Consider the following 27,659-nt stretch of genomic DNA (forward strand, 5'->3'; position numbering starts at 1 on the left):
AAGTCCAGTTCCAGTCCTTGTGCTTTTTCGATGCGCCAAACTTGATATCAAAAGAGAAAGAGAGAGAGAGAGAGAGAGAGAGAGAGAGAAAGAGATACAGGATCCCATAGTGATCGTACGGGACAGATAATACGGTCATCTTCTTTCTTGAATTCGAGTCATCGACCTTTTGAAATATTTCTTTTTTAATGTGTATACATTTTTGTATGTGGGTGTTTACAATGTGGTGTAGTGGTGTATGAATTATGATTATATTGTGTTGATTTTTTTCTTGGACAAATACAATGTATATACCTATAATAATTAATTTGTATATAAATATATTATATACAATTATTATATATTAATTTGTGTATATTATAATTCATTTTGTAATTTGTATGATTATATTGTATATTTAATTATATTTAATATTGGTGGTATTATTTGATATTTGTTTAAATATGGAATTTTAGAAAAAATTTCTTTATTTTATATCAACTAACTTGATTCATCGTTTTTTTTTTTTTTTTTCTTGTCAAATGTTAAATGGGCTAAGAAATAATTGTTGTTATAAAAGTTATAAACGTTAGATGATTGGTATCTTGTTATCAGACGTGTCTCAGGGTGATCTCATAAATGTCGACGGTTAAATGTTACGTTGGCACTCGTCAATGACGTTAAGGTATTAAAGAACATTTTTTCAAATTAACTTGTTATTTTTTTTTTTTTTTTTATCTACAAAAATGTTTCCAAACGTGTTTCTCTTATTATCTATTTCTCTATTGTAAATAATACAAACGATCAAACACGGGCAATGGATAATTCCGGCGATGATTTGTACTCTTGCAACCATAATCCATGGTTCAAAGATCAGGTAATATTACTTTTTCTCTTACGATCCGTAGTCGACAACCTTTAACGAACTCGAAAGGTTGCACACTTTGATTTAAAGTACACGTGTCCGCTTCGGGCTCGATAACGTTGATCGAATGGTTTCTCTTTGATCACGGTTTTGCTCTGATTTAAAGCGTAATAGATCGGTTAGCTTGATTAATCGTATATTCTATGTGTTATTATCCAAAGAAACTCACAAAGTGAGAAAGAAAGAGAAAGAGAGAGCACTTGGAACCAACACTTGGAATATCATTTTTTCTTAATGAAGGTTGTATATTTCTTACTATTTTTGTTCTTGTTCGTTGTTTTATTATCATTATTTCGTTTAAATGATATTTATATATATATATAAAAAAAACACAAGGTTTAGAGTAGTTGGTATAACGTCATTAAGTGAAGGGTGCATCAACTTGAGATAGAAATGACAAAGATTACCCTTGTATGAGTTGAAACTACTACCGTATTCGCGATTATCATCAAATGCCATTCGTCGAGAAGAGATAGAAAACTGGTCTCTCGTTTATTTTTTATTCATCTCGTCGGTTTACCTACACCCACGCACTAAAAAAGAAAAGAGATAATATGAGAGGGTAACTTTAAATAATTTTTTATTACTATTATACTCAAATAGAAATTTGTTGGTATATTTAAAATACACACATTAAAATGATTTTTTTTTTTAAATTATTAAAATTATATTAATCAATTTTAAATTATTTTCAAATTATTTTTCAATATTGTTAGAATCATTTTTATTATATATTTTGTTGTTGTTGAAACGTTTATTGGTATCTTAGGTGAATAATATTAAATGTTTTTCGTCACAAATCACGTAGATCATAACTCAAACGTGAATTTTATCAAGATTTAGGATATATATATATATATATATATATATATATATATATTTATATACACCAAAGGTGTTCAAAAGATGGAAATATTCTGAACAATGTTTCTAACTTGGTATATGTATTCACCTATAAAACAAGGGTTTATCTTCTATAACCAATCTAATCCACGATAGGTCGTCTCGTATCTCTCATGGTTTGTTTTTCTTTGAAAAAAAGAAAAAAAAAATCTTTCTTTTCGTTTTTTTTTATAGTATTTTTTATTTCCAACTAGAAACAAGTTGGAATCGGAAAGCAAAAGCACCTTGATCCCATGGAATATGGCATCGATGTGAGAAAGAAAAAAACATGTAAATAAAAAAAAGAACATATATATATATATACAAACAGAGAGAGAGTGTAGAGTGAGTACTTAGGTGATGCGTAAGTGCAACTCGCATAACGCTGGGAAGAAGAAGAAGAAGAAGAAGAAGAAGAAGTAGAAGAAGAAGAAGAAGAAGAAGCGTCGGTGGCATTGCGTACACACGGTGCGACCACCGAGAGATGTCCTCAGGATAAAACAGCCAGTCTTTGTTCTATGCTTATGAATAAAACATTCGATAAGGTATCTTGGAACCATAACGTACCATACGTAACTATACGTACGTACTTTCGTACGCATACTTTTACGCGACGAGAACTTGCTGCTACTACTACGAGTCTGTTCCGTTCCACTCGTGACATTCCCTTGCTTTTTTATTCTTTTTTTTTTTTTTTATTCTTGATAGTTGATTTTTTTTATTTTTATTTTTATTTTCTATTCTGTATACTTGTCTTTTTACCGTTTGTGAAATAAATTTTACACACTGGATTCAATACTACGATTAAGTAGAATTAACATTGTGTAAGTGGACAAATTTTAGGGCATGTATTTTTATAGTAATCTATTTTTTATTACTTTTTTTTTTTATTATACATACACAATATATACACGTAAATAAATTTATTATGTAAGTAATTTCATTATCACAAAAGTTTGACGTAGTCATTTTTTCCAATGTAATATTGTAAATCATATTAGGCAAATACACTACTAAGGACAATAGCTGTATATTTCGATTAATTTAATACATTTTTTTTATTGTCATTTAAATATTGTATTTTTAAATATTTGATTTTTCATTCTGACATATCAAAAAATACTATAGTATCATAGTTACCTTAATATTTCAACTAAACCGATTTATACGTTCCATTTTCGTCCATAAATTATATTTAATCGTCAGTAAGATCAAATACGAATCAAACTTAAATAAAATTTGAAAATTTAGAATCAATTAGAATTTAGACATTCAATTGTTCAAAATACATTTGATATAAATAATTCTTTTATTTTATCTAACAGAAACAAATAATTCATTTCAACAAACGGTAATACAATTTGTGTGAATGTTAAGAACAAAATTTATGATAGAATTGTTTCTTACATATATATAGAAGGTTACCTTTTCCAACAAACTTTTTTATTATTTCATTTTAATCATTTCATTCGAAAAGAAGAAGAAAAAGAAGAAGAAGAAGAAGAAAAATAAGAAAGTGAACGAAAATTCTTGCCAGAGAAGATATCGGAGTCCTAACGTAAGAAAGAACTCGGTTGAAAGATGTTGGAAGTCGTCAGATAAAGACAAAAAGATAGAAAGAGAGAGAGAGAGAGAGAGAGAGAGAGAGAGAGAGAGAGGAGTATAAAGCTCGAAAGCGTGGCTGTAGAAGAGGTTGAGGGTAAGGTAAGGGGTGTGAGGGGGTGTATAAGAGACTAGGCCGTGTCTCAATGTCTCCCCGAAGGCGCACCTTAGCAATTTGTGCCTTCATTCGCACAAAGCTGCTCGCGCTCTTCCACCTATCTCTTTCTCTCTTTTTCTCTCTCTCTCTCTCTCTCTCTCTCTCACTTACTTTAACGTTGTCTATCTGTCTGTCTTTCTCTTTCTCTCGGAAACTTTTCTCTTTTTTATTTCTTTCTTTCTTTCTCACGAGAGCACCGTGGAAAATGCCGACATAAAAGAGAAGTTAAAACTATGCCGTCGTTCTTATTACTGCCTCGAGCCACCCCCTTTCTTTCTCTTTCTCTTTCTCTCTTTCTATTTCTTTCTTTTCCTTTTTTGTTTCTCTTTTCTATCTTCTTTCTTTATTCTATATCTCTTATACTCTCCTTTAACCGCCCCCCTCCCTTCCTTACTTAGTAACGAGGCAAATATTTTCTTTCCGCTTACCTAATTCGGTTAAAGCATTGATTAAATAATTTCTGATATTAATACTTGCAACGTGTATGTGTCATTTTAGTTATTTTATTTTTTTTTTTGTAAGGGTGTATGCATGAGGTAGTTAAAATATCGTTGCTTGTTGTTTAGAAATTTTTTATAAAAATATAAATCATATTATTTAATGATTGAGTGTTTGATTTGTTATTGTGATTGAGTGTTGATTAATTAGTTTCAAATATATTTATATATATATTAAATATATAATATATTTGTAAAAAACTTAATATATATACATATATTTAAATTTAATCAATTATTAATTAAATTTAAATTATATAAAAATATAATTTTACAAATTTAATTATAATTATAACAAATAAACAAATAAATGTAATTACTTATTTAAGTATGTGTTTATAATACATTAAAAGTTACAAATATATCATATATTTAATATATATTAAATATATTAATATATTATTTATAAAATAATATTATTAAATAAATATTTTATATTATATTATCTTATATAATATATTAATTATTTATTAAGTTAATATATTAATTAAATATATAAATTAATATTATATAATATATATTATAATTTAATTTAATTAATTTAATAATAATTTATTATTATTATATATAATTTAATTATATATTTAACAATAATCCGTTATTGTTATATAAAAAAGAAAAGAAAAACACGAATTGTATTTTATAATATAAATTGTCGGAGCAATGAGGGGGAAAGTGAAAATGAAGGATCGATGAAAAGTATGGTGGTGGTGAGTAGAAAGGGCTGAAGAAGGGAGATAAATAGCTGGACCGGGGGTGAGATGGGGTTAAAGGGGGGATTTGTAGAATGCCAACGAGACAAACGAAATAGCAGTAGGAGAATAGGCATCGCATTAAAATTTCGTATATTCGATTTTGCAGAGAATGAGTTACGTGTACATTGGGAAAACACAAAATAGCACGTATACGAGTGAGAAAGCTTTATCTCGCTCTTTCTACGATTGAATTACAAGAGAAACAAACAAATGTGATAAAGTGAGATAGAAAACGGCGGGGGTGGGGGTGGGGTGGGGATAGAGACAGAGACAGAACTTCTTCCGTTTGGCATAGAGGGCCAATCGACAACATTTTCGAAATGGTCGAAATTGCGTCAGACAAAATTCCAGGCGCGTGAAACGCAGAAAGAGAGAATGAGATACGTTTAGAGATAGAAGCTTACAACAACAACAACAACAACTACTACTACTACTACTATTACTAATACTACTACTAGTCTGTTTGGTATAGTACGTCCCAATAGGGCACAACACCGGTGCTTCAAAGCGACCACGAAAACCGAAATATTTGTGAAGGGAGAGCATTCTTACCGGCCGCAATTCAAATATGTCAAATATCTCGCGGAAAATGGACGAAAGGAAAAATTAAGGATTCAGCTGTGTTTAAACGAATAATAATACGAAGGAAGATGAATGGTAGTAGTGGTAGTGGTAACATAAGTGAGGGACTTACGAAATTGTGGGGGTGTAGGAAAAGACAGACAGGGTTTTATACGCTTTAAGGTATTTCTACTATTTCTATCTCTCTCTTTCTTCTCTCTCTCTCTCTCTCTCTCTCTATCTCTTTATTGTAACTTTGATTAAAGTTTGTCGTGTGGTTTTCAAAAGGTTTTCTCAACACCGTTTTCATTCTTGTTTTTAACTACTTCAAACAAATTTCTCGCTAACTTCTCGCACCGGACGATTTTTCTTCTCATCTTTATCTTTTAATTTTTTTTTTCTTTTTTTTTTTGGTTGTGACATATAGGGCAAAGTTTCGTTTTATCTCGTCACCAAGAAAAAAACAATACGGATATTATTATTATTATTATTATTATAAACGAGTTTCACTCGTGTTCTTTGGTAATGCATGAGTTTTTTCACGAATACACGTTGTGGCACAAATTGCGATGAAAATGTGTGGAAAGTCCGATTATTCATTCTTTATTGCGTTAAGAAAAGTAGAAAGAAAAAGAGAGAGAGAGAGAGAGAGAAAGAAAGAGAAAGAGAAAGAGATTAAGTAGGTACCGTTTGTTGATGGTGCGTATTTATCGTGGGTATGCTTAAGAGTTCTCACGACGTCCTGGCGACGATCTTTTACACTTGCGTCATTATCCTCATATGGAAATAGTATGTATCATTTATATCATTCTCTTTACAAACATATTAAATAACTTTACTTTTATTCTACTATTAATTTTCATTTAGTTAATTTATTTTTTTTTATTTTTTATTTTTATTTTATCTTATTTAAATTTTATTTTTATTTAAATCAGTGTCTACACAATTTATTACAAATTAATATATGATATAGTTTTAATTGTATTGGTAATATTAACTTATTATTATTTTTATAATAATAATAATTTATAACACTTTATTGATAATTGGAATATTTATTTAATTTAATTTAATTTCATGTTATTTTATTTTTATTTTATTTTATTCAAATTTTATTTTTTTTTTTATTCAAGTCAGTGTCTATACACAATTTATTACAAATTAATATATGATATAATTTTAATTGTATTGGTAATATAAATCATTGTTATTTTTATAATAATAATAATTTATAGCAGTTTATTGATAATTGGAATATTTATTTTATTTTATTTAAATTTTACTTAATTTAATTTAATTTTATTTTTATTTTATTCAAATTTTATTTCTTTTTTTATTCATAAAAATTATTACAAATTACTATATGATATATTTTTAATTATATTGGTAATATAAATCATTGTTCTTTTAAAAATATCAATAATTTATACACACATTATTTATAACTCGTGATAGAACATTAAATTCTATCAAAATAAATTGTTTCCATATTTTTTATCTCACAATCAATCTAATTAAAATTACCAACACAATATATATATACCATTCATACGAATAGATTAATACAATATAGAATTAATTACATATTTATTTATAATTATAATTAAAAAAAAAAATAATAATAATAATTAGTAATTATATTATAGAAAATACCTAGATAAAATTCCAAGATAGAATAGCCGTAGGTAAGAAATTTAAAAATCAACAGAGACTTAAGAGATAGGGTAGTATGTCTTCTGTCACCTAGTGGCACTGGTTACACCTTTATAACAGATTATTTTCATTATCTTTCCCTTACGGTCTCCTTTGCCGAAGGCAGACTCGAGAGATCGCATCGATCAAACGTTCACCGGTGTGACTGCGACATGTCGTACTGACAAAGAACGATCGGGTTTCATTCCGTATGGTGTGGTATGTATAAGAACACCACGTGTGTGTTGTATGTCACGATTACTACAAGCTTTTTTTATTTTATTATTGTTTTTGTTACAACATAAAATAATATAATACATAATATTTCCTAGGATACTTATTTAATGGTTCTTTTTTTTAATGATCAACAACAACATTAGGATTTTGGTTTAATTTAACGTTTAGGTAGATTACTATTGTTTTATATATTAGTTTTTAATTAAATATTAAATATAAGTTCACAGAATGTGAAATTAGATCATGTTCGTATAAAAATCATCTACTTTTTCATCATTAGAACATGGAAACCAAATTGGGACAAGGAAAACAGATACAAACTTGATAAGCATCTCGGTGAGATTTCAATCGAATTAGTCGCATGATATTGGAACGAGGAAGGAAATAGGATTTCGTGATATTTAGTAATCGATGGATTCATCCAATGGTATCTAACAAACTGTGATAGTTCAGGAAAACTAGTAGCAACAGTAGCAGCATCACCACCAACAGCAGCAGCAGCAGCAGCTGTACGAAAAGCAGAAGGAAAACGTGCTTCGCGTGCTATTTGCAGTTCGCACTGCATTTCTCTGGCAAATGGAGCCACTCTTAGCTTTATATAATTGCGAGCTTTCATATTTGATGTTACCAGGCGTTCTCTAGCCTGCAACGTTTGCACTGGCTTACATGCACCGTCTCTCGTTTTAGCGTTTTCAAGCAGCAACCCTGCACGCTAGGTATGCGGCGACCTGCAAATATGCTGCTTCTGCTTCTGCTGCTGTTGCTGCTAGTGATGATGATGATGGTGGTGGTGGTGGTGGTGGTGTTCTTCCACCACCATTTCGTCCACCACCACCTCCTCTATCCTCCCACCTTGGCTTGTTTGAGGCCAGGATTTATCGCACGCGTTTATATTCGGATTTGAGGAAAATGGGATGTTCAGGTAATGTAAAGTGCTATCTCGAAATGTTTCTTCACGTTCATACGAATCTATTGTCCTTGATGTTACATTCAGAAAAAGTCTCATTGAAAGAATTAAAACGATGAAATGAGTACTAGGATTATGGGGGTGGGTAATGATGGAAATATTATTTTTCATCTGTAATAAAAAAAAATGATTAAATAATGTTAATAATGTGAACACTTTACAATCGTATTTTTTTTTTTTTTTAAGGATTACACAGCATTAAAAAATAATTATTACACGATTTTATTGAAATATCAGTTTACTTTGTAAAAAAAAAAAAAAAAAAACGTTGAAGTTAAAATAAAACGTAAATGTTATAGTTGTGTACGTTTAAAAGGGTGATATGGCAACGATGAAAAAAAGAAAAAAAAATATTTCTGGATCAAATCGTGGACGGGTTTTGTCCCAGTATCGAACAAACCATAAGAAAGCATTTGTTGTAAGTTGTATGTAACCATAGAGTCACGCGGAATATTCCCAACGAATGTTACAGCTAGATATGTATCCGTTCTTGCTTTATGTAGGATCCTCGGTGTGTATGACTACGGTCAGGTACGTTCTTGTTGTTGTTATATTCAAATTTGGTCGCTTAGCTAGTCCATGATTGTGCGTTGGTCGAATATTCCAATATTCCCGTTCAACAAACCAACCTCCTCCCATATTGCAATTCTATTACCGAACGATTTCACGACCGGCATAAGTAGAACCGGAAAAACGTTTAACAGAATAGGTTAACCCTTTCTTATTTTCCTCAAGTGAATCCGTTAAAATGGTTTTGATAATTCCATCTAGATAAGTATGAGTAAAATCTTTAATCTGATAAAAACAGGTAAAAGGGTTGGTGGGAAAAGAAAGAGAACGATGTTAACGGGAATTAACAAATGTTTTAAGAAACTACAAGAAAATAAGATTTCATTTTAACATTGTTGTTTCGTGTATCGGTATAAAAAGATTATCATCTTATTCGTAAGATTTTTCACTTTCTTCAAGATTTCTTCCCTTAGCTCAAGAAGAAGGAAAGGAGAATGAAGAGGAAGAGAGAGAGAGAGAGAGATACGTAGCCTAAGGAAATGGTATGACATTTAATTAAGAAACTTGGGCGAGCACGAGGAGTGATATTTGAGGTAATTAAAAATGTATCCGTCGCGGTTCTTTGAGACAAGCTGGTTTTCATTGCTATACAAAGGAAAGAGAGAGAGAGAGAGAGAGAGAAAGATAGAGATAGGAGGAGCCTCCCGGGGCTAATCCTCGAGTTTTCTATCTGTGTGTTCGTTTATTTCTATCTCCTTCTCTCCTTTTTCCTTTCGAAATACGAAATTGGCCACCGTGAGGTGGGGTGGTTAGAAAGAGATAGGAGATATAGATAAAGATAAGGTTGAAGATGGATAGAAAGATAAAAAGATTGGAGAGAGAGAGAGAGAGAGAGAGAGAAATATTGTGGAAATTCTTTTAATCGTTTGATAATCTTGTTTGAAGCTGTCGTCTCGGACTACTTTCCCGGCCTGAGGGCTTGTTCAGCTCACTCTTTCTCTCTCTCTCTTTCTCTCTTGAAGGATTATGAAGCCGTTCTGAGGGGGAGGTTGAAACAAGGAAGGCTACAGTTAGATAGATAAAGATAGTGATAGAATATCAGAGAAAGATAGAAAAGGATAGATAGAGTAAAGCTGTTAAAGTCATGGGAGAAAGAGAGAAGGTTTGTTGAGGAAGCTCAAGAGAGAAGAGAGAAACCTTTTACTAGCTGCTTCGTAGCATCAAAACCAGATTCCAGTTTCTGCAAAATTAAGCGATCCTCGATCAATGAATGCCTTCTTCGTACACCTGCACCAACGTGTATCTTCTAACACGTTACCTTTTCCTACGTACTACTCTTCTTTAGTTTTCTGTTCACGGCTCGTTGGCGAATTCTCGTCTCGTATCGTATCGTATCGTATCGTATCATATCGTATCGTATCGTTCGTACTCTTGCGGTGATCTTGCGCGAGGTTATCGATCACTCGATACCCTATTCTTTTATTTTCTTTTCTTTTCTTTTCTTCTTTATTCTTCTTCTTCTTCTCATTTTATTCAATGCATCTCGAGATACGCGTTATCCAACTATTGCAATCTCACGTTAAAATAAAAATTAAATAAAAATCATTGTGAGGAGTGAATCGATTCGTGAAGTTGGGGTTTTGATTTAGTTAAGGTTTGATTGTTATTAATTATTATTTTTTTTTTTTTCAATTTAGTTTAATCGATATTTTGGAAAAAAATGTTATCAATATTGTCGTTGAGTAAGGAAAGGGTAAATGGTAAAACAAATGATCAGTATTTTTTGTTTTTTATTTTGTTTTGTTTTGAATATGTAAATGTGAAATTGGAATTTTGGTTTTTGTAAAGGTTTGATTATTATTAATTATTTTTGTATTTGTAAATTAGTTTGTTTCGTATTTAATTTGATGGATATTTTTGAAAAAAGTGTTATCAATATTGTCGTTGAATTAGGAAATGGTAAAGGTTAAAAACAAATGGTCAGAATTTGTCGTTTTTTGAATGTGCGGAGACAATTGTTGTTGATTTTTTTTTTGGTCAGATGTTATCTCATGTTAAAAGTCAAGTATATTTTTTTTCTAACTTTATTGGGTAGTTTTTTGTAACATTAACATATTACAGTTGAGTCAAAACAGAAGAAGATCTTGGTCCGATCTTAACTTCTCCTCATCCTTTTTACGATCTCCGCAAAAGTAATCCCGAAAAGTCGAGAGATGACGTTGGTACTTTGAGTTTTTTCTGAGAAATGTGGGTCAAGCTTTAGGTCTCGGGTTCCAAGCTTGCTCAGTTCAACTCAGCTTGGTTGCTTGCTACTCGGTAGCAGCATCCTGGATGACATATCCAGGATTTAATCTAATCGTCTAGCGGTGGTCGTGAGTGCTGCGCTACTGTGGGCGGTCTTTTTTTGTGAGAACAGATGAAAGGAGAACGCGTTCTATCTACTGGGTGTCCTCCAAAATTGTTCATTTACCAACTTTTTTTTTTTTTTTCTATTTAGAAATCATTATGAAAAATTATTATCAATTTTTTAATGGGTTTAATATCGATCATTATTTATGGAAAAAATACAAATATATAATAAAATATGATGTGTTAAGATGTATTTGGTATAATTGGATAGGTGTGAGAAGGTTTGTGAAGTTTGGAAAGTTAAAAAAAATAAGCTAAAAAAATATAATATAACTATATTAAATAATTATAGTAGGTTCTAGTTATAGATCTACTATTAAAAATATTATTTAAAATTATCCATTCCTGAAAACAATATTATAACTTTTATTCAAATATTCTCACACCTCTGATACTTTTCTTAATATAACAATTATCATTAACCTTTCAATATTATTTCAAGATTTTTAGATTTTAATTAATAATAAAATATTATTACCTATATTACCTTTATTCCAATTATTCTAAATAATTATAAAATATTAAAATTAAAATTATAAAATAATAAAATTTTAAATTAATAATAATTATAGAATATTAATGTTCAATTAAATTACTTATAGAAATATAAATGATTGAAATTATAAAAGTATACCCTATTCTAAAAAATATGATCAAATTATTACAAAAAAGATACACCCTGTATATATATTTCTCTCTCTCTCTCTTTCTATACCTTCCTTTCCTTTCTCTTTCCCTTCCCTTCCCTTCCCCTTTCTGGTTGAGGTAGATAGCAAATTCTACCTCTCGGCGCCTCTTCACGCTATCCGGGGCAGGGACGAACGCGTGTGTCGCGATGTTCGATGCTAGATAGAAAGATGACTACCTTCCGTGGAAGCGAGGACAACGTGCTGGCAGGTATAATATGAACATGTGTGTGTGTATGTGTGCGTATGTACGTATATACATGTATATGTAATATGTGTATACTCGTATTCGTATTCGTATTCGTTCACGTATGCATTCACGCACGCACGCACGCATTCACGTACAAACGCATGCACGCACGCATGCACGCATGCATGCACGCACGACTCATCTGCATAACACACCATGGTGGACGTAGCCTCGACATGAATATTTACCGCTCGTTTATAAGCTCTCTTGCCACTCTAACTTTATCGTTGAAACGATGCTCGGAATGATATCGACGACTATGATATTCAAACACATATATATATATATATATATATACATACATATATACAAATACTGACCGATCATCATTTCGGTATACTTTAAACGTGTAAGATGCAACAACCAGGAAGTTCTTGACTCTTAAACGTGTATTTAATAAAGTATTATAAGATCTCTTGAAGAAAATCACATCTGAGATGTGATGATATTTTTGAGATTTTTTCATTATTTTCTTGTTTATTTTTTTTTTTAATACTTACTACTATGTCGTGATTGAGAAGATATCATATTTCAAATATTACCTTTAAACAATCATCAATCGTCTTTTGTATTTACCTTTTAAGTATATTATAATTGACGAAGTTAATATATAGTAATATATAATATAGTAATAATATATAATATAAATATAATACAATATAATATAATAAAATTTAATATAATAATATATAATATAAAAATATAATATGTAATAAATATAATAATATATAATAAATATAAAATATAATATAATAAGATATAACATAATAAAAAATATAATACAATATAATATAATAAAATAAAATATAAATAATAATATATAATATAATAATAATAATAATATAAATAATAAATATATAAATTATGTTTGCAAAATGTTTATCAATTTTCAACGAGCTTATAATACTTTCATGATTTCTATCTATGAAATTATTAATTGTGTATCAATTTAAAAACTTTTACAAAGATCAAATAGTTTGAAACATCAGTAAAACTATCTTATTATACTATTTGAAAAGTAATCAATTGAAACTTTCAAATATTCTAGTTATAATAGTTCTAATATGTAAAGTTGTTATATCGATCTATCATATTACTCATTATTTGTTGTATATTCACGTACTTGTCGTAGATTTAAATGAAAATTGAGACACGTGATACGTATAGTTCGACTAAGATCGATTACAGGTGAAGAAGCATTTTACATGAAGTAAATTACATTCTCAACTAAAGTATCTACGAATAAAATAGAGAGAAATAAATATAAAGAAAAAAGATAGAGAAAAGCTAGAAGAATCTAACTGTGTAAGTTACGTAGGAGTAGCTAATTTAATAAAACCGTGACTGTTTTGCTGTTTTATTTTTTGTACGTTGGTACGGGTCGACGACTGAGGAAAGTCTGCTGTGAAGTGAGTAAGTACAGAAAGAGGGGGTGGATGGGTGGTTGTAGGGGGTAGTTGTGGTGATGCTGTTAAAGATTGTGGTGGTGGTTTTGCTGATACAACTACTACTGGTGAATGGTTTGATGCTGATGTTACTGGTGGTGGAAATGGTTGTAGTGGTAGTGGTAGTGGTGTTGGGGTTGGGGGGTAAAAAGAGAATGGGTGGCGAAGGGGAGAGAATTTTTCATATGCTTACTTGCACAGAAATAATGAGCTTGTCCATAAATAAAGAATAGTAGACTCGCTCGCGGCGAATGGGTAATGAAGTCTCTCGTGGATAATTGTTATCGTTGGAAAAACGTTGTGCGAGCTTTGCATTTTTTTTCACGATAAACCAATGTGTGTAGCCGCGGACAAATAAACTAGTAAGACCATTTATTCATCTACCTATCCTGGGGTACGTGCGTATGTACGGGGTTCTCTCTCTCTCTCTCTCTGCTTGCTCTTCAACGATGATGGCTAACGTTTTCGTGTGGTGTGTGTGTTCTATTTTTCTTCGTTTTCTTTTTTTTTTTAAATTTTTTTTTTTTTTTTACTTTTTAACTCTTCCTTTGCTTTCCACGCTTTCTCTTTCCTTTGTATGTTTTTTTTTTTTTTACTTTTATTTATTTTTTTTTTTAATTATAGTTTTATTATTTATATTTGTTATTTTTTTTCTTCCTATTCTTTTCCTAGTTTTCTTTGTTTTTTTGTTTTTTTTTTTTTACAATGTAAGGGGTTTGTATGGGTATACAAAATTATTATATTCCCTTTCTTGAAAAATAATGCTTGTTCTTTCTGTCATTAGTTTGATAAAAATATTATAATTTGTTTTTTTTTCTTTTTTTTTTTTTTACAAAGGATCATACATGGTAATCATTGGATTTGTTAATGGAACGTTTGAATAATTTTTATTACAAATAATTGTGTTCTTGTTTATGTCGAAGAAAATAGAAATTGTAATTAATTAATTAATTAGCTAATCTTAAGCTTGAATTTTGGAAAATTTCGAAAATACAAAAAAAAAAAAACAAATGGGAAAAGATGAAATAATAAAAATTTGGAATCTTGCTCTGACAATTTGTTGAAAATTTGTATCGTGCAAGTTTCGATTTCATTACATTTAAAAATTTGCAAAAGTATGTCAATGATTTAGTTTATTAACTTAATAAATTAATACTTAAGAATTTATTTTCACGTTCTTTGATCCCACCCTTTTTTCTTTCAACTGACTGTTCAATTTATGCTGAGATACGACGAAAAGATCGTTTACATGAATTTACGTAACTTTTCACGTAAAATTGTACATTTTTTGAAATCAAACAAATTACTCGTTTTTAAAAACGAAAACGTATGCTTAACAAAGAGAATAAAGAGACTTTTACGTTTAAATGTACAACTACAAAGGAACGTTCGTCATATAATTGCAAACGTTTTTAGACATGAAATTTAACACATACATACACATACATACATACACGGAATGTCTGTTGATGAACGATTATTAATTAACATTACAATTATTCTGTAATATTATTTTAATTCATTAATGTAGAATTCGTGTCGCTAAAATCGAAATGAATAAATTTAATCGAATATAAATTAAATTAAATATATTATTATATTTCAATTTAAAATATTATTATTATATATTTAATTTAAATAATATTATTAATAATATATTATTATAATAAATTATAATAAAATTATATTATATTTAATTTAAAAATTAAATTAAATATATTATTAGATTAATAAATAAATAAAAATTAAAAAAATTATTATTTAAAATATTAAAAAAAATCCCATTCATCATTAATTCCCTAATATACAATTTAACATATAAAAAAATTAAAAAAAAAAAACATCATCCTTTAAACTATTATAAAATACTAAAATTCTTTCCAATAATAAAAAAAAAAAAAAAAAACCTTACCAAATGTAATTGTAATCACCAGATATTTGCAAGTAAGTGAATATTTTTAATTGTTAATATCAAAAAAGACACAAATGACATATACATGCATATCGGCAATTTATAAGAGCACACACAAATACACACACACACACACACATACACATACACATCTCGTATATAGGAAGCTTTTTAATTAAACGTGACGAGGGTGGGTGCTTCGTCAGAAAGAAAGAAAGAGAGACAGAGACAACCAGTAAGAGAGATAGAAAGAAACAGAGACAGTGATATAGAATGAGATAGAATGAGACGGATAGAGTGTTGCTTCTCTTTCTCACTTCATCTCTCTCGTTCTATCCCTATCTCTCTTTCTCTCTCTCTCTCTCTTTCTCTCCCAACTCTGAGAGTTCAAAGTCGAGCCTGGGGAAGTCAATATCAAATACCTCGGAGCTAGACGGAGTGGCTGAGCGCACAGTAAGCACAGGCGGTAGCAGTAGAGACAACCCTCGCGATAGGATCTAACAACGTGGATCTCTCGATTCGTACTCTATCTCCCTGTCTCTCTCTCTCTCTCTCTCTCTCTTTCTCTCTTTCTCTCTTTCTCTCTTTCTCTTTTTCTCTTTCTGTTCTTCTCATCCTCGTTGAATTTTCGATTCTCTCTTCTTCTATCCTTTATCCTTGTATCTTTCTCTCGTACGAATACACACGAATGTATCCGAGTGCTTTTGCCAAAAGTAGAGGAAAAGGTGGTGGTGGTGGGAGGGAAGGTTGGATTGGTTGGGATTCGTTTCACCTTCCTGACGATTCTTCATTGACCCCTCTACGTTGATGTATATAACACATACACACATATATCTATGAAATAGTTACTATAGAATGAAATTGAAGTATCTTCTCTAGTGTTTTTTTTTCTTTTTTTTTTTTTTTTCGTTTAGTTATTTTCAACGATTAAGATTTGGATGTAAGAAATTTATAGAATGTTTTTGTGATTATAAACGTATGAATGGAAATATGAATAAAGATTGTAAATTAATATCGATTTGATATATACCATTGATATTGTTCTTATGTTCATATGTATGTATAATAGTTATTTATTTATGTATGTATTATATTCGAAATGATTCGAAACATACACACACACACACACACACGAAACGGTCCACTTAACGTTTCAAAGATAGTGCATTACATTTTCGCTATTCCATTTCCCGTATTACCAAGATCCAAGTTCAATCTTGTAATTTCAAATCTTATCGGGTAGTTTACGTTTCTCTTGGTTGGATAAGAAAGAAAAAGATTGGCTGTGGTATTCCTGGGGACACCAAACCACGTGCTTGCATATTATACACAAATATTCTATACATATATTTCTACATGTATGAGTTTGAATGTAATTCAATACACATATTCGATATATATTTGTGTACGTATGTATGTCTATGTTATAATATGTGTAAGTATACATGCATGCATGTGTATATTTGATATATGTGTGTGTATGTTTCTAAATATTTAAATGTGAATGCATATATGTTGAACATTCGACATATGTGAACGTTTATATGTGCATAACTTCGATTAGGATGGTTTTTTTTTCCTGTTGTTTCCTTTTTGTATGTATGTGTGTGTGTGTGTATGTGTTTAAGAAGATGTGAAGGATGTAAGGGGGGTAAAAGAAAGAATTCGCATCAGCCAAACGACAAGACGAGAATCCTGTTCCCGTTTCGTTGCTACCGAAAATGGGCTACCATTTAAATGCTTAAAACATGCATTCTTTCTTGCGACAGGTTGGAGACAGAACTGTGAACACATATGTATTTACATAGGTATTATATATATATATATATATATATATATATATACACTTGCATTAACGCATATTTCTTGTAAATAATGATCAGTCGTCAATAACACGAGCCGTATCTTTGATGTTCTGTAATTTTATTTTACTTTAATTTTTGGTTATTTTTACTTTTTTGGAATACCACAAGTTTATTGTTTTGTATTTTTTTTTAGTTTTGAGTTGGTATATAAAGAGGATGTTTAATTAATTATGGAATGGGGTTTGCTTGTTCTACTTCATGGGTATGATCAATAAAGGTGTTAAGATCATTTTTTAACTAGAATATTATTTAATATCTTTAGTTAGTGTAATTCGATTTATTTGGTTGACATTTGTTAAAAATTGTTGATCAGTAATTTGCTAAATAAATAATGAAATATTAATTAATTAATTAATTAATAATAATGAATGTGTGAAACTAAATATGTTAAAACAATATATCAAATAAATCTATTCAAACTCTAACAGAAAAATGAAAAAAATTTAATTATAAAATTTATATTCAACAAAATTTCTACGAAATAATAAATATTGAAATAAGAAAAAAATAATAATGATTAAAAATATGAAACAAACATCTTGTAAATAATCGTACAATACAGTGCATGTAAAAATATAAGACTCGATTAAAAATTAATCAGGACAATCATCAATTCCTGACGTTATCCTAAAACTCGGCATAATCCATTCGAAAAGGTTTAATCTTTTAGTACTCATCTAGATGGTCTTTTAAAGGGCCACCATACAAAGTACGAATGAAAGAGGGAAAGGGAAAAAGACGATGTTGTTTGCACGCGAGGGCTGCGGCTCCTGGTGGCCGCTTGTCAGCGCCTATCTTCCCTTCGACTCACACGTTTTCTCAGAGTCCTTTTTTACTCTCCTTTAAGAGTTCTTGGTTGGTGCTAACATTACTCCTCTCTTTGCGAGAAACTAAGAAAACAAAATAAAAAAACAGAAAAAACAAACAAAAAGATAGAAACTCGCGCATCCGTGTCTCTTTAGGGTGATGTATATCGAAAGCTTTGGCGACAATCATCAGCAAAAGAGGGGGACAGGGGAGGAGGAGGAAGAGGAGGAGGAGGAGGAGGATGTGTGTTGTGCTGTTCTGATCCTCACGAAGCCAATTACAAGGATACGTTAGGTCCATGAGAGACCGCCGGCTGTTCAGAGATATCATTGCGATTTATTTCGACCCTTTACTAACTTTCTTTCTTTCTTACTATTTTTTTTTCATCTTTATCTTATTCTTCTTATTCTTATTCTTTGTATATAATCGTACGCGTGAGTTAACGTCGTTTCATTCAAGTTTCAAACGAGATAAAACTGAGATAAAAACAGTTGAATGTAATCAATAATTAGATCATTTATTTTTTGTTGATTGACTATCATTTCAAATCGTTCATGTTACGTGACTCATCCTAAGTACCTAATTAATAAAATTATATTATTAAATAAATTAATGTAACTTAATTACCTAAATTTAGTATAAATTACAAAATTACAAACTTTCCTTGTTAAGTTAATATATTTTTCATAACACACTCAAAGATTTTTTCTATAATAATTTTAATATATATATATATATATAACACAAATTTGAAATTTTCAATACAAACACGTATACCAATTATTGTACAATTGTATATAATATAACAACTTAAAGTGTGATGTAACCCATCGTTAAACAAAAAAACTATTTTTCTCGCGGTATGAGACAAACGATTGTCCATGGTAGGAGTTAAGTCGGCTTTTCTGTTCTATGACATACCTTTAGGAACTTAAAGTAAATAACCGAGTATACCCCCTGGTGTCGCCAAGAGACGACGTATCATGGTAGTCGTTAGATACCAACGAGTTGTTAAAGAAACAAAAAAAAAAAACGAAAATGTTCACTGCGTTTCCAATTGAATCTAAGCATCTAACGAGCGAACGAGCAGTGAACTAGCAGATGTGTTTCTCTGTTGGTTTCTACGTATGGTTGGGACAAATGGTCATGGATCTCGTATATAAGTAAGTATATAGTATATATATATATGTATGTAGGTACTTACTTACTTAGCTTCTCTCGCTACAAGGAGAGAATTCCGTTACGAGACGTGGAAAGTCAAGTGAACGAGGAGGAACGTTGTTTCCGATGATGGTTAAAGTCTAAGGTAAAACGTAAAGAGACTTTTCTCTGACGACGCGGAAGAAACTGAGAGAAAGAGAGTTCATCAGATCAAACGTGATCTTAATGTGATTCATATTAAATCTTGCATGTTAGTTTTAACAGTTATGAGACGATTGTTACTTGTCTCATTTATCTCATAAAGTAAAAATTATTAAATGTTACATTTATCATTTTAAATAAAATTATTATATATTATATATATTTATATTAAACTAGTTGTGCCCTGGCAAACATTAAATTGAACTCATGTGAGTCAAAATATGGAGCGGTTGTATAGATAAAGATTAGGTTATGTTCAAATGTTCTGCACACTTACTGAAATCTATGACCAACAGATGGTGTTGGACTTACTTGTATCTTTTTTGTTTTTGTTTTTCAAATTAAATAATTGTTTTATAAATAAATTAATATATTAAAAATATACTTGCACGTGAATGCAACATGTTGTGTCAAAATTTCAAAACAATCGATCAAATTGTTTTTAGGTTAGTTTGATTATCACATAGATAGATTAATATATAATCTAATATTTCGTTAGGAACTTTCAGGGGGTTGGTATGTGACCTTACTACATACATATACATACACATATATGTAAGATCTGTATGAAAAATAAGGTAAGATTCACGAATCCAGGAAGCGTGTTTTAAAGTTGGAAGAAAAGGGTCGCGTTCGTTCAGTTGCGATGCATTGTTGAGGTGGTTAGATAAAGAAAGAAAGAAAGAAATAAAGGGAAAGGGAAAGAGAGCAAGCAAGCAAGCAAGCAAGTAAGCAAGCAAGCAAGCTAAAAAGAAGAAAAAAAGGAAATAAGTAAGAAAGAAAGAAGTTACTTCGAACGAAACAGAATCTAATCTGATCCGCTCACGGGTCCACCTAATGGGCAAGCCGTGTAGGGGAAACGCACTACGTTGTGGACTCTTCCGAGGTTGGTTGGTTGGTTGGTTGGTTGTCCAAGAAAGCAAGAGACTAAAGTCGTGTTCGCCCTGCCCAATGACGATATCACGGTGACGCAATCACCCTCTACGTAATGCATCGGAGCAAGGTAAGAAGGTGCAAGAACTCAGGTGAGAGAAACAGAGAGAGTCTATCGAATCTGCCAATGCACGAAACTCTTATTCCCGATCAGGGAAATAAGAAATAAGAAGAAGAGGAACGTATGTGTGAAACTTAAAAACTAAAGTTGAGAGAAAAAGATAGAAAATGTGTGTGTGTGTGTGTGTGAGAGAGAGAGAGAGAGAGAGAGATGGGTGAGGGGATAGTTTGGTTAAAAAGAACAAATAAATACACAAAAGGGGGTTGGGTTGTCTTTGAAGGTAAAGGGATAAGAGCCTGTGCCTTATATCGTTTCTGTTAATAGGTGATACTCGAAGAAGGGTTCTTCCTTCCCCCTACCTACCTCCTCCTTTCCCTCCCCCTCCCCCCACACCGCCCTTTACTCGCTATCGCAACTCGTTGAACGCGAACGGCAACCTTCTAGGAGAGGCTGACCTTTCTGATAAGATCGATGAAAAAGGTTTTAACGAGCGCGCCTTCAAGTACACCTCTTACGGAAAGAAGAAGATGAGAAAGAGAGAAAGAGAAAGAGAGAGAGAGAGAGAGAGAGAGAGAGAGAGAAAGAGAGTACAAATGGTGGCGACGAAAAGATCGATGTACGTTCTTCTCTTTTATTCTCCATTTCTCTCGCAAAGTTCGTCCTTGAGGTTTACAGTTTTTTTTTTTTTATTCTGAAGCAAACCCTTCCATAAATTGTACATGTATGTATATATGTACATATGTGTAAGTAATAGATTTATATTGTAAATCGTTGGATAATTTCTATCACGTAATTTAAATTGAATTTTGTTGTTATAATAAAAATTTTGTTGACATATTTTTTTATTAATTAAATTCATATTATATTAATTAATTTTATTAATTATAATTAAAAATTATAGAAACAAATACTAATAGAAATTGGATTAATTATATTTTGTAATATTTAATTTAAATATTAAAATTTAATGTTTTTTTTTTTTTTTTTAGAACGTGACAATATTTATATACAATTTTATTTTCTTATTTATTACAAATATCAACTCAATGTTCATAACATTGATTTGTTTAATTTAATTATACCAACATATTACGAGTATTAATTCCAATTAGTTAAGAAACACTCGTATTGTATTTTAATTGTAAATAATATAAATCGACGAATCTGTGGATGGTATTTTTTTAAATTAAAAAAAAAAAAAAATTATGATGACACAAATAATGATCGTAAGATATTTTTGTGTTTTGTAATCAGTTAGTTGTTCCGCATTCAAGGTACTGTACTAAGGGGTAAATAAGTAAGTGTAGCGTAAAAGGTAAATTTTCTCGTACCATTTGAGAGAAATCCCATTTTAAAAGAATCCTTTATTCTTATATATTGGCTTTTGCATAAACGCGCGAGTTTCATCGTCGTAGTTGTAGACCGGAAATGCGAGTGTAATCGTATTGTTAAGAATATCATTACTGTGCTCTAAGAGCATGCTCACGTTCTCTTTCTTTCTTTCTTTCTTTCTTTCTTTCTCTGTTTAGTTTTTAATTCTATCTTTTACTTTATTTTTCTTTTTACCTCTTTCTATCTACTCTTAGGGTCTGTGTACTCTACAGCAAACGTAGAAACGAATCGATAGAAGGTAGGAGGAGGTGGTGGTTGAGGTGGAGGAGAAGGGTGGGTAAAGCGGAAGTGAATGGGTCGTGGCCGATACTCGGACTATGCGGTGGTTACTCGATAAGAAAGCTTTGAGAAAAGCATCAACCCAACGACGTAAGCTAATTCGAGATTAGATTAAGTATTGGGTCCCACTAGAGTACCTTAAGGGACGTCTTTTTTTTAATCAAAACCAATAACAAAAAAAAATACTTATAGAATTTTGTACACACCTACAGGATTATCACTGTTCTAATCATTGTTCATATTTTCAAAATTTATCTATCATTTATATTATTATTTAAATATCAAATAATAAATTATTAATTCTATACTATGTGTTGGGTTGTTTGGAAAGTTTGTGATGATTTTTGATAGGTGGCATAAAGTTTTTTTGAAGAAAAAACCTGAGAAGAGTTCTGGAAAGACGAAAATTTTGAGGTTATCCATAAAGATGGCGAAAGGTTATAAAACAGAATGACACTTATGTTTAATTTAATAAATATATACCGAAAAAAGAAACTTAAATGTTTTAATCGTCTGTCAAAATTGGCACGAATTTTTCGGACAACTCAATATAATAAATTTTTTAATAATTATTATAATAATTATTATTCTTAAGGTGTTTCAAATCGTACGTTGATAAGATAATAAAAAATGATTTTTAATTTATTTACTATAATAGATAAAAAAAATCATTGAAACTTTATCGATATTGAACACTTCAAACGTTGAATTTGAAATTTAACTCAAGTTGTTTAAACCATTGAACAAAATTGAGTAAAAATTAAGTATTATGAGGATCGTTTTCACATGAAAATGTTTTCGTTTACGCAGATCGTTTAAGAAAAAAAAAAAAAATAATGTTCAATGTTCAAACGTGTATTAAAGTATATACAGATACGAGATGTGCATAGATTTATATCGATACTTATACACACACATATGTATATATATACACATGCATAAAAATACGTACACACTTACATTAGTGTATTCTATTCGAAAGATAGTCTATAATAGGATGTTGAAGAAACGATCAACAGGGGAGTAACGTTTATACGATACTTATGCTCGTTTAACATACCACCACCCTTCTTCACCCCTCCCCTACCCCTTTCTCTCTATCTCTTTGATTCTCTGTTTATGTGGTCTCAAAGGTAAACGTGTACAAAAAGTATAAAGAGAGAGAGAGAGAGAGAGAGAGAAAGTTGTATGTTAAAATACTCTCACGGAAAGTAATCGATATATTCATGATAAAATTGCTCATCTGGTATCCAACATGAGTCCAGTGTACTCTTTCTCATTTTTTTTTTGGTTGTATTTTTTGTATTTTTGTATTTTTCTTTTCATCTCTTTCGTACGCATTATAGGAACTCTTTTAAAAGGTACCGTTTGCGATCGCATCGACACATAGTGAAAGGCCCCGTGTGCGTTAAATTATCGCATCGTTAGGTATCAAGTTAGTAAGAGTAAGAGAAATGAAGAAAAGAAAATAAGAAAGTTGTGAAGTAGTATGTGTAAATATATGTATGTATTTATATATATATATATTTTTTTTTAAATTAATTTATATTTATTTGGAAAAGTAAATTTAGTTTCTTTTTTATTTTAATGGTCAAGAGTCGTGAATCACACGCGTATCTATTTTATTATCGATGTATAATGTGTGTGTGTGTGCGTGTGTGATTTTAATTTATATTATATTAATCATTTAGGATAGATTGTATATTTTATTAGAAATGTTGTAGTATAAAAGTATTAGTAACATTGGCATATTTAATGAATAGTATATTTCATTGAAGTAGATTTATATTCAATATTTATCAATAAAATTAATGAATTAAAAAAATTGAAATAGATAAAAACAATTTTTAATATTATATATAGTATATTTATTGGAGTATTTATTATTTAATTTAAAAAAAAAAAATTATACATAAAATTTAATGATAATAATAATATAGTATAATTTTTTTGTAAATATAATTATTATTACATAATAATTATAATTAAAATAATTGTATTATATTTAATTAATTATATAATACAATAATAGTTAAATTGAAAAAAAAATTATTTAAATTGAAAAAATTATTATTTAAATTACTACTTAAATTTTAATTCTAAAAAAAAATAAAATATAATTAATTATAATATTAATTATAAAATTTATTAAATATCGATTTAATATATAAGAAACTGTTTGAAATATTTCTAATTTTTCTTTATTATTATTATTATTATTATTATTATTATTATTATCATCATCATCATCATTACTCTTGAATAATTTTTAGAAAAAAAAAATAGAAAAAAAAAAATAAAAGATCGTTTGAATTATCGAATAACTTACGCATGCTGGGAGATGCGTTTATACGGTGAGAATTTATTCGACGACGTTATAACGTACAAGACTCGTACTCGGCATTAATGTATCTCTAGTGAAATCGGTGTCCTCGGAAATCGCGCGACACGCACTCGATGTTGTTGGGACTTTTTTTCGGGCCCCGGTATACCGGTTACGGGACAAGGCTCTTTCGCGCTTTCGTATTGCCGATCGACATCGACTCTACGGATCTTTCTCTCTGACGAGAGTTCTCTCCTCCTCTCTTTTCTCTTCTCTTTTTTTCGTTTTTTTTTTTTTCGTAGCACGAAATTATTCTTCTCGAGGTTTCACGATGTCGTTGAGTCGTTTCGATAATTTACGCTCATTCCCTATCCATTAACAGCTACCGTAACGATGAGTTGCGAATATGTTACAAGTTATTTATTTTTCGATCAGTTTGAAATCAAATGCATGCGTGAAAATGAGAGACCGTATGAATAAATCTATGTATATGTATTTGTATGTGTGTTTCACGATATTCATGTTTATTACATATAAATGTATACGATACTTACTATAATTTATTTTATGGATATACATATATATATATATATATATTTGAACACTTTACTAGACAATTTATTTCAAGTTTAATTAATTATTTATTTTTTTTTCAAGATTTTTATGTCTCATAGAGAAATCAATATTTTCATTTCTATCTCAAACATTTATCTATTCGATATAATTATCTTTTAAATTAATGTTTGTTTAATGATTTCTTACCTTAGTATCATGAATTGATTCAATCAAATCAACTTTGTTATTCTCCTCTTTGTCGTTGTCATCGTCACGTGAAATCATTTCGAACGTACTTCTGTAACAAACACATTAATAAAACTAAATTAGATTAATATTGTTTAAGGTAAAGTGTTCATTGAATCAAATGATAACTTATTTTTAATTTTATCTCATTTATATTTAGTATTTCTTTTTTTTGGTTCATCGTCACACACTTTGTAACGTGGGGATGAAAAGGAACTTGGTAATAAAGTCGCGTCTCGTTATATTCTGAGAACGATGATATGAGTGAGAAAGAAAGAATAAGAAGAAGAAGAAGATACGAAAAGGAGAAGAAGAGAGGAGGAGGAGGAGGAGGAGGAGGAGGAGGAGGAGGAGGATTCTTAACTACCTGGCGGGCAAGGCGCCGTGCAATTACCAAGTTGCATAATTGCACCGTGGCAACGGAGTGAAAAAGTAAATCACCCATCTCGATTGAACACACATATTCATACACATAGCCATATACACACACATAGAGACATTTTCTTTCTCTTTCTCTCATGAAAGCTTAATATTACTTTATTAACAAAATGGGATAATGCCACGGTGTGTGACAAATTGGGAGCAACGCACGCTCTCGCACACGGTGGCCGGAAAAAGGCAATGCATATTCATGAAAAATAAAAAAAAAAAGAAGAATAAGTATAAGAATAAAAAGTAGAAGAAGAAAAAGAAAAAAAAAAAATAAGAAGAGCAAGAGCACAAGCGTGCGTTGGTGGGACTCTCATGGTTAGAAATATATTCTATGGTATTTTATTTCTCGTAAGTTTACGAACTCATTCAGTTATCGTCACACACACACACACATATACAGTATGCCTTCTATCATCCATTTTACTTATTTATTGTACTTCATAGTTCGCACGTTCGTTTCTATAGATAAACTTGTAGTAGTTTACTTGTGTGTATGTGCGTGTGTGTATAATGCCTAGTGTCATGGAAAAGTATTGTACACTATTGTATGCATAGAATCAATGGATGGATGTAAATTTAAATCAATTTCCTCTTGTTAGTAGACAGGTGGATACATTACCTTCTATGGAATGGTGCCTTGTAATAAGAAAAAAAGAAGGTTATGTGCATGGTTATCACATGCAGTAGAAGTGTAACTTATATGGTGGAAAAATAATTAATTCATTTATAAATATGTTTATTTTTTTTTTTAAATCTTAACACACAGTTACTTTTATTGAATTTTTTACTTGTAAACATTTTTTTATGATATACTCTGTTTTTAAAATGAAGTAAAATTTAAAAATAAAATATATCTTAATTACATATTTAATTAGTTTAATTTGAAGTCTATATTACAATGGAATATATAAAATAATTGTATAGGAAAAAAATATAAAAAGCAAGGGGGTTTGTTAGGTCATATGGAAATCTGAAAAAAAACGTGAAATGATTGAATTGAAATACACCGCCATCTATTGAAAATTTACAGTAATTAGAGACCTAGATAACATTGAAATACTAAATCCTTAAATAAGCAGTAAAAAAAAATACAAATAATTACTAAAAAAATTATCCTATGTACTAAGTTGAAAAAAAATCACACACACAAAATAAATAATTAATTATAAATATTACATAAATATTCATTATTATTATTTTCATCAAATTAAACATATTTTTGAGAGTAATTTTAAAGTTCATTGAAAATCAACAATGTGACATTAAATTTTGATATAAAAAAATCTCATTTCATATTTTATTGTCAAAAATGATAATAAATGGTATCAATCTTTTAGATATTAAATCAATCAACATTTCTAACCAATTGTAAATATATTCACTAGTGTGTTGTATATCTTTGACATATATATATATATATATATATATAATATAGTATCACAGATCAGTGTTTTGTAACAGAGAACGACGACGGTACTCGTTCGAAGTAATACCTTGTCTTCTTCTTACGGTCCGGTGACGCGACGTACGATAGGACCCTGTGTTCGTAGATTTTAAACGACGTTCCGTGCCAGTAAACGTAGCTACACCACGATTACAGTGAGAAACGATCGAAGCTTGTAAGATAACGACGACATCGGCGACGCCGATGCTTTGTCCTCTCTCTTATATCCTTTTCTCTCTCTTCCTCTCTTTCTCTCTCTCTCTCTCTCTCAATTCTCTGTATCTTTCTCTTTCATTCACTCACTCACACACTCAATCTATTTTTTTTTTCTTTCTCTCTTACTCTCATTTGCTCACTCACTCACTCACTCATTCTATTTATCCTTCTCTCTTTCTCTCACTTACACACTAACTCTATTTATCCTTCTTTCTTTCTCTCTCTCTCACTTATACACTCACTGTGTTTATATTTCTCTCTCATTCGATGTTTCTCTT

General features: G+C 30.1%; 1 protein-coding gene across 1 annotated transcript in view; it reads right to left on the reverse strand.

Moving 5' to 3' along the window:
* The window catches only part of LOC149030890 (uncharacterized), a 56,223-nt gene extending 28,867 nt beyond the window's left edge, over positions 1–27,356 (reverse strand). Inside the window, exons 1-2 of the mRNA XM_089177279.1 lie at positions 27,215–27,356; positions 25,251–25,341 (exon numbers count right to left, since the gene is read on the reverse strand). Of these exons, the coding sequence (XP_089033405.1) occupies positions 25,251–25,328 (78 nt within the window). The 5' untranslated portion in view covers positions 25,329–25,341; positions 27,215–27,356. The remainder of the gene's footprint in view (positions 1–25,250; positions 25,342–27,214) is intronic.
* Positions 27,357–27,659: the final 303 nt, after the last annotated feature.

Source organism: Polistes dominula, unplaced genomic scaffold (genome assembly GCF_049000335.1).
Source record: "Polistes dominula isolate Pdom_NZ unplaced genomic scaffold, Pdom_raw_medaka contig_20, whole genome shotgun sequence".
In the NCBI taxonomy this organism is placed as follows: Eukaryota; Metazoa; Arthropoda; class Insecta; order Hymenoptera; family Vespidae; genus Polistes; species Polistes dominula.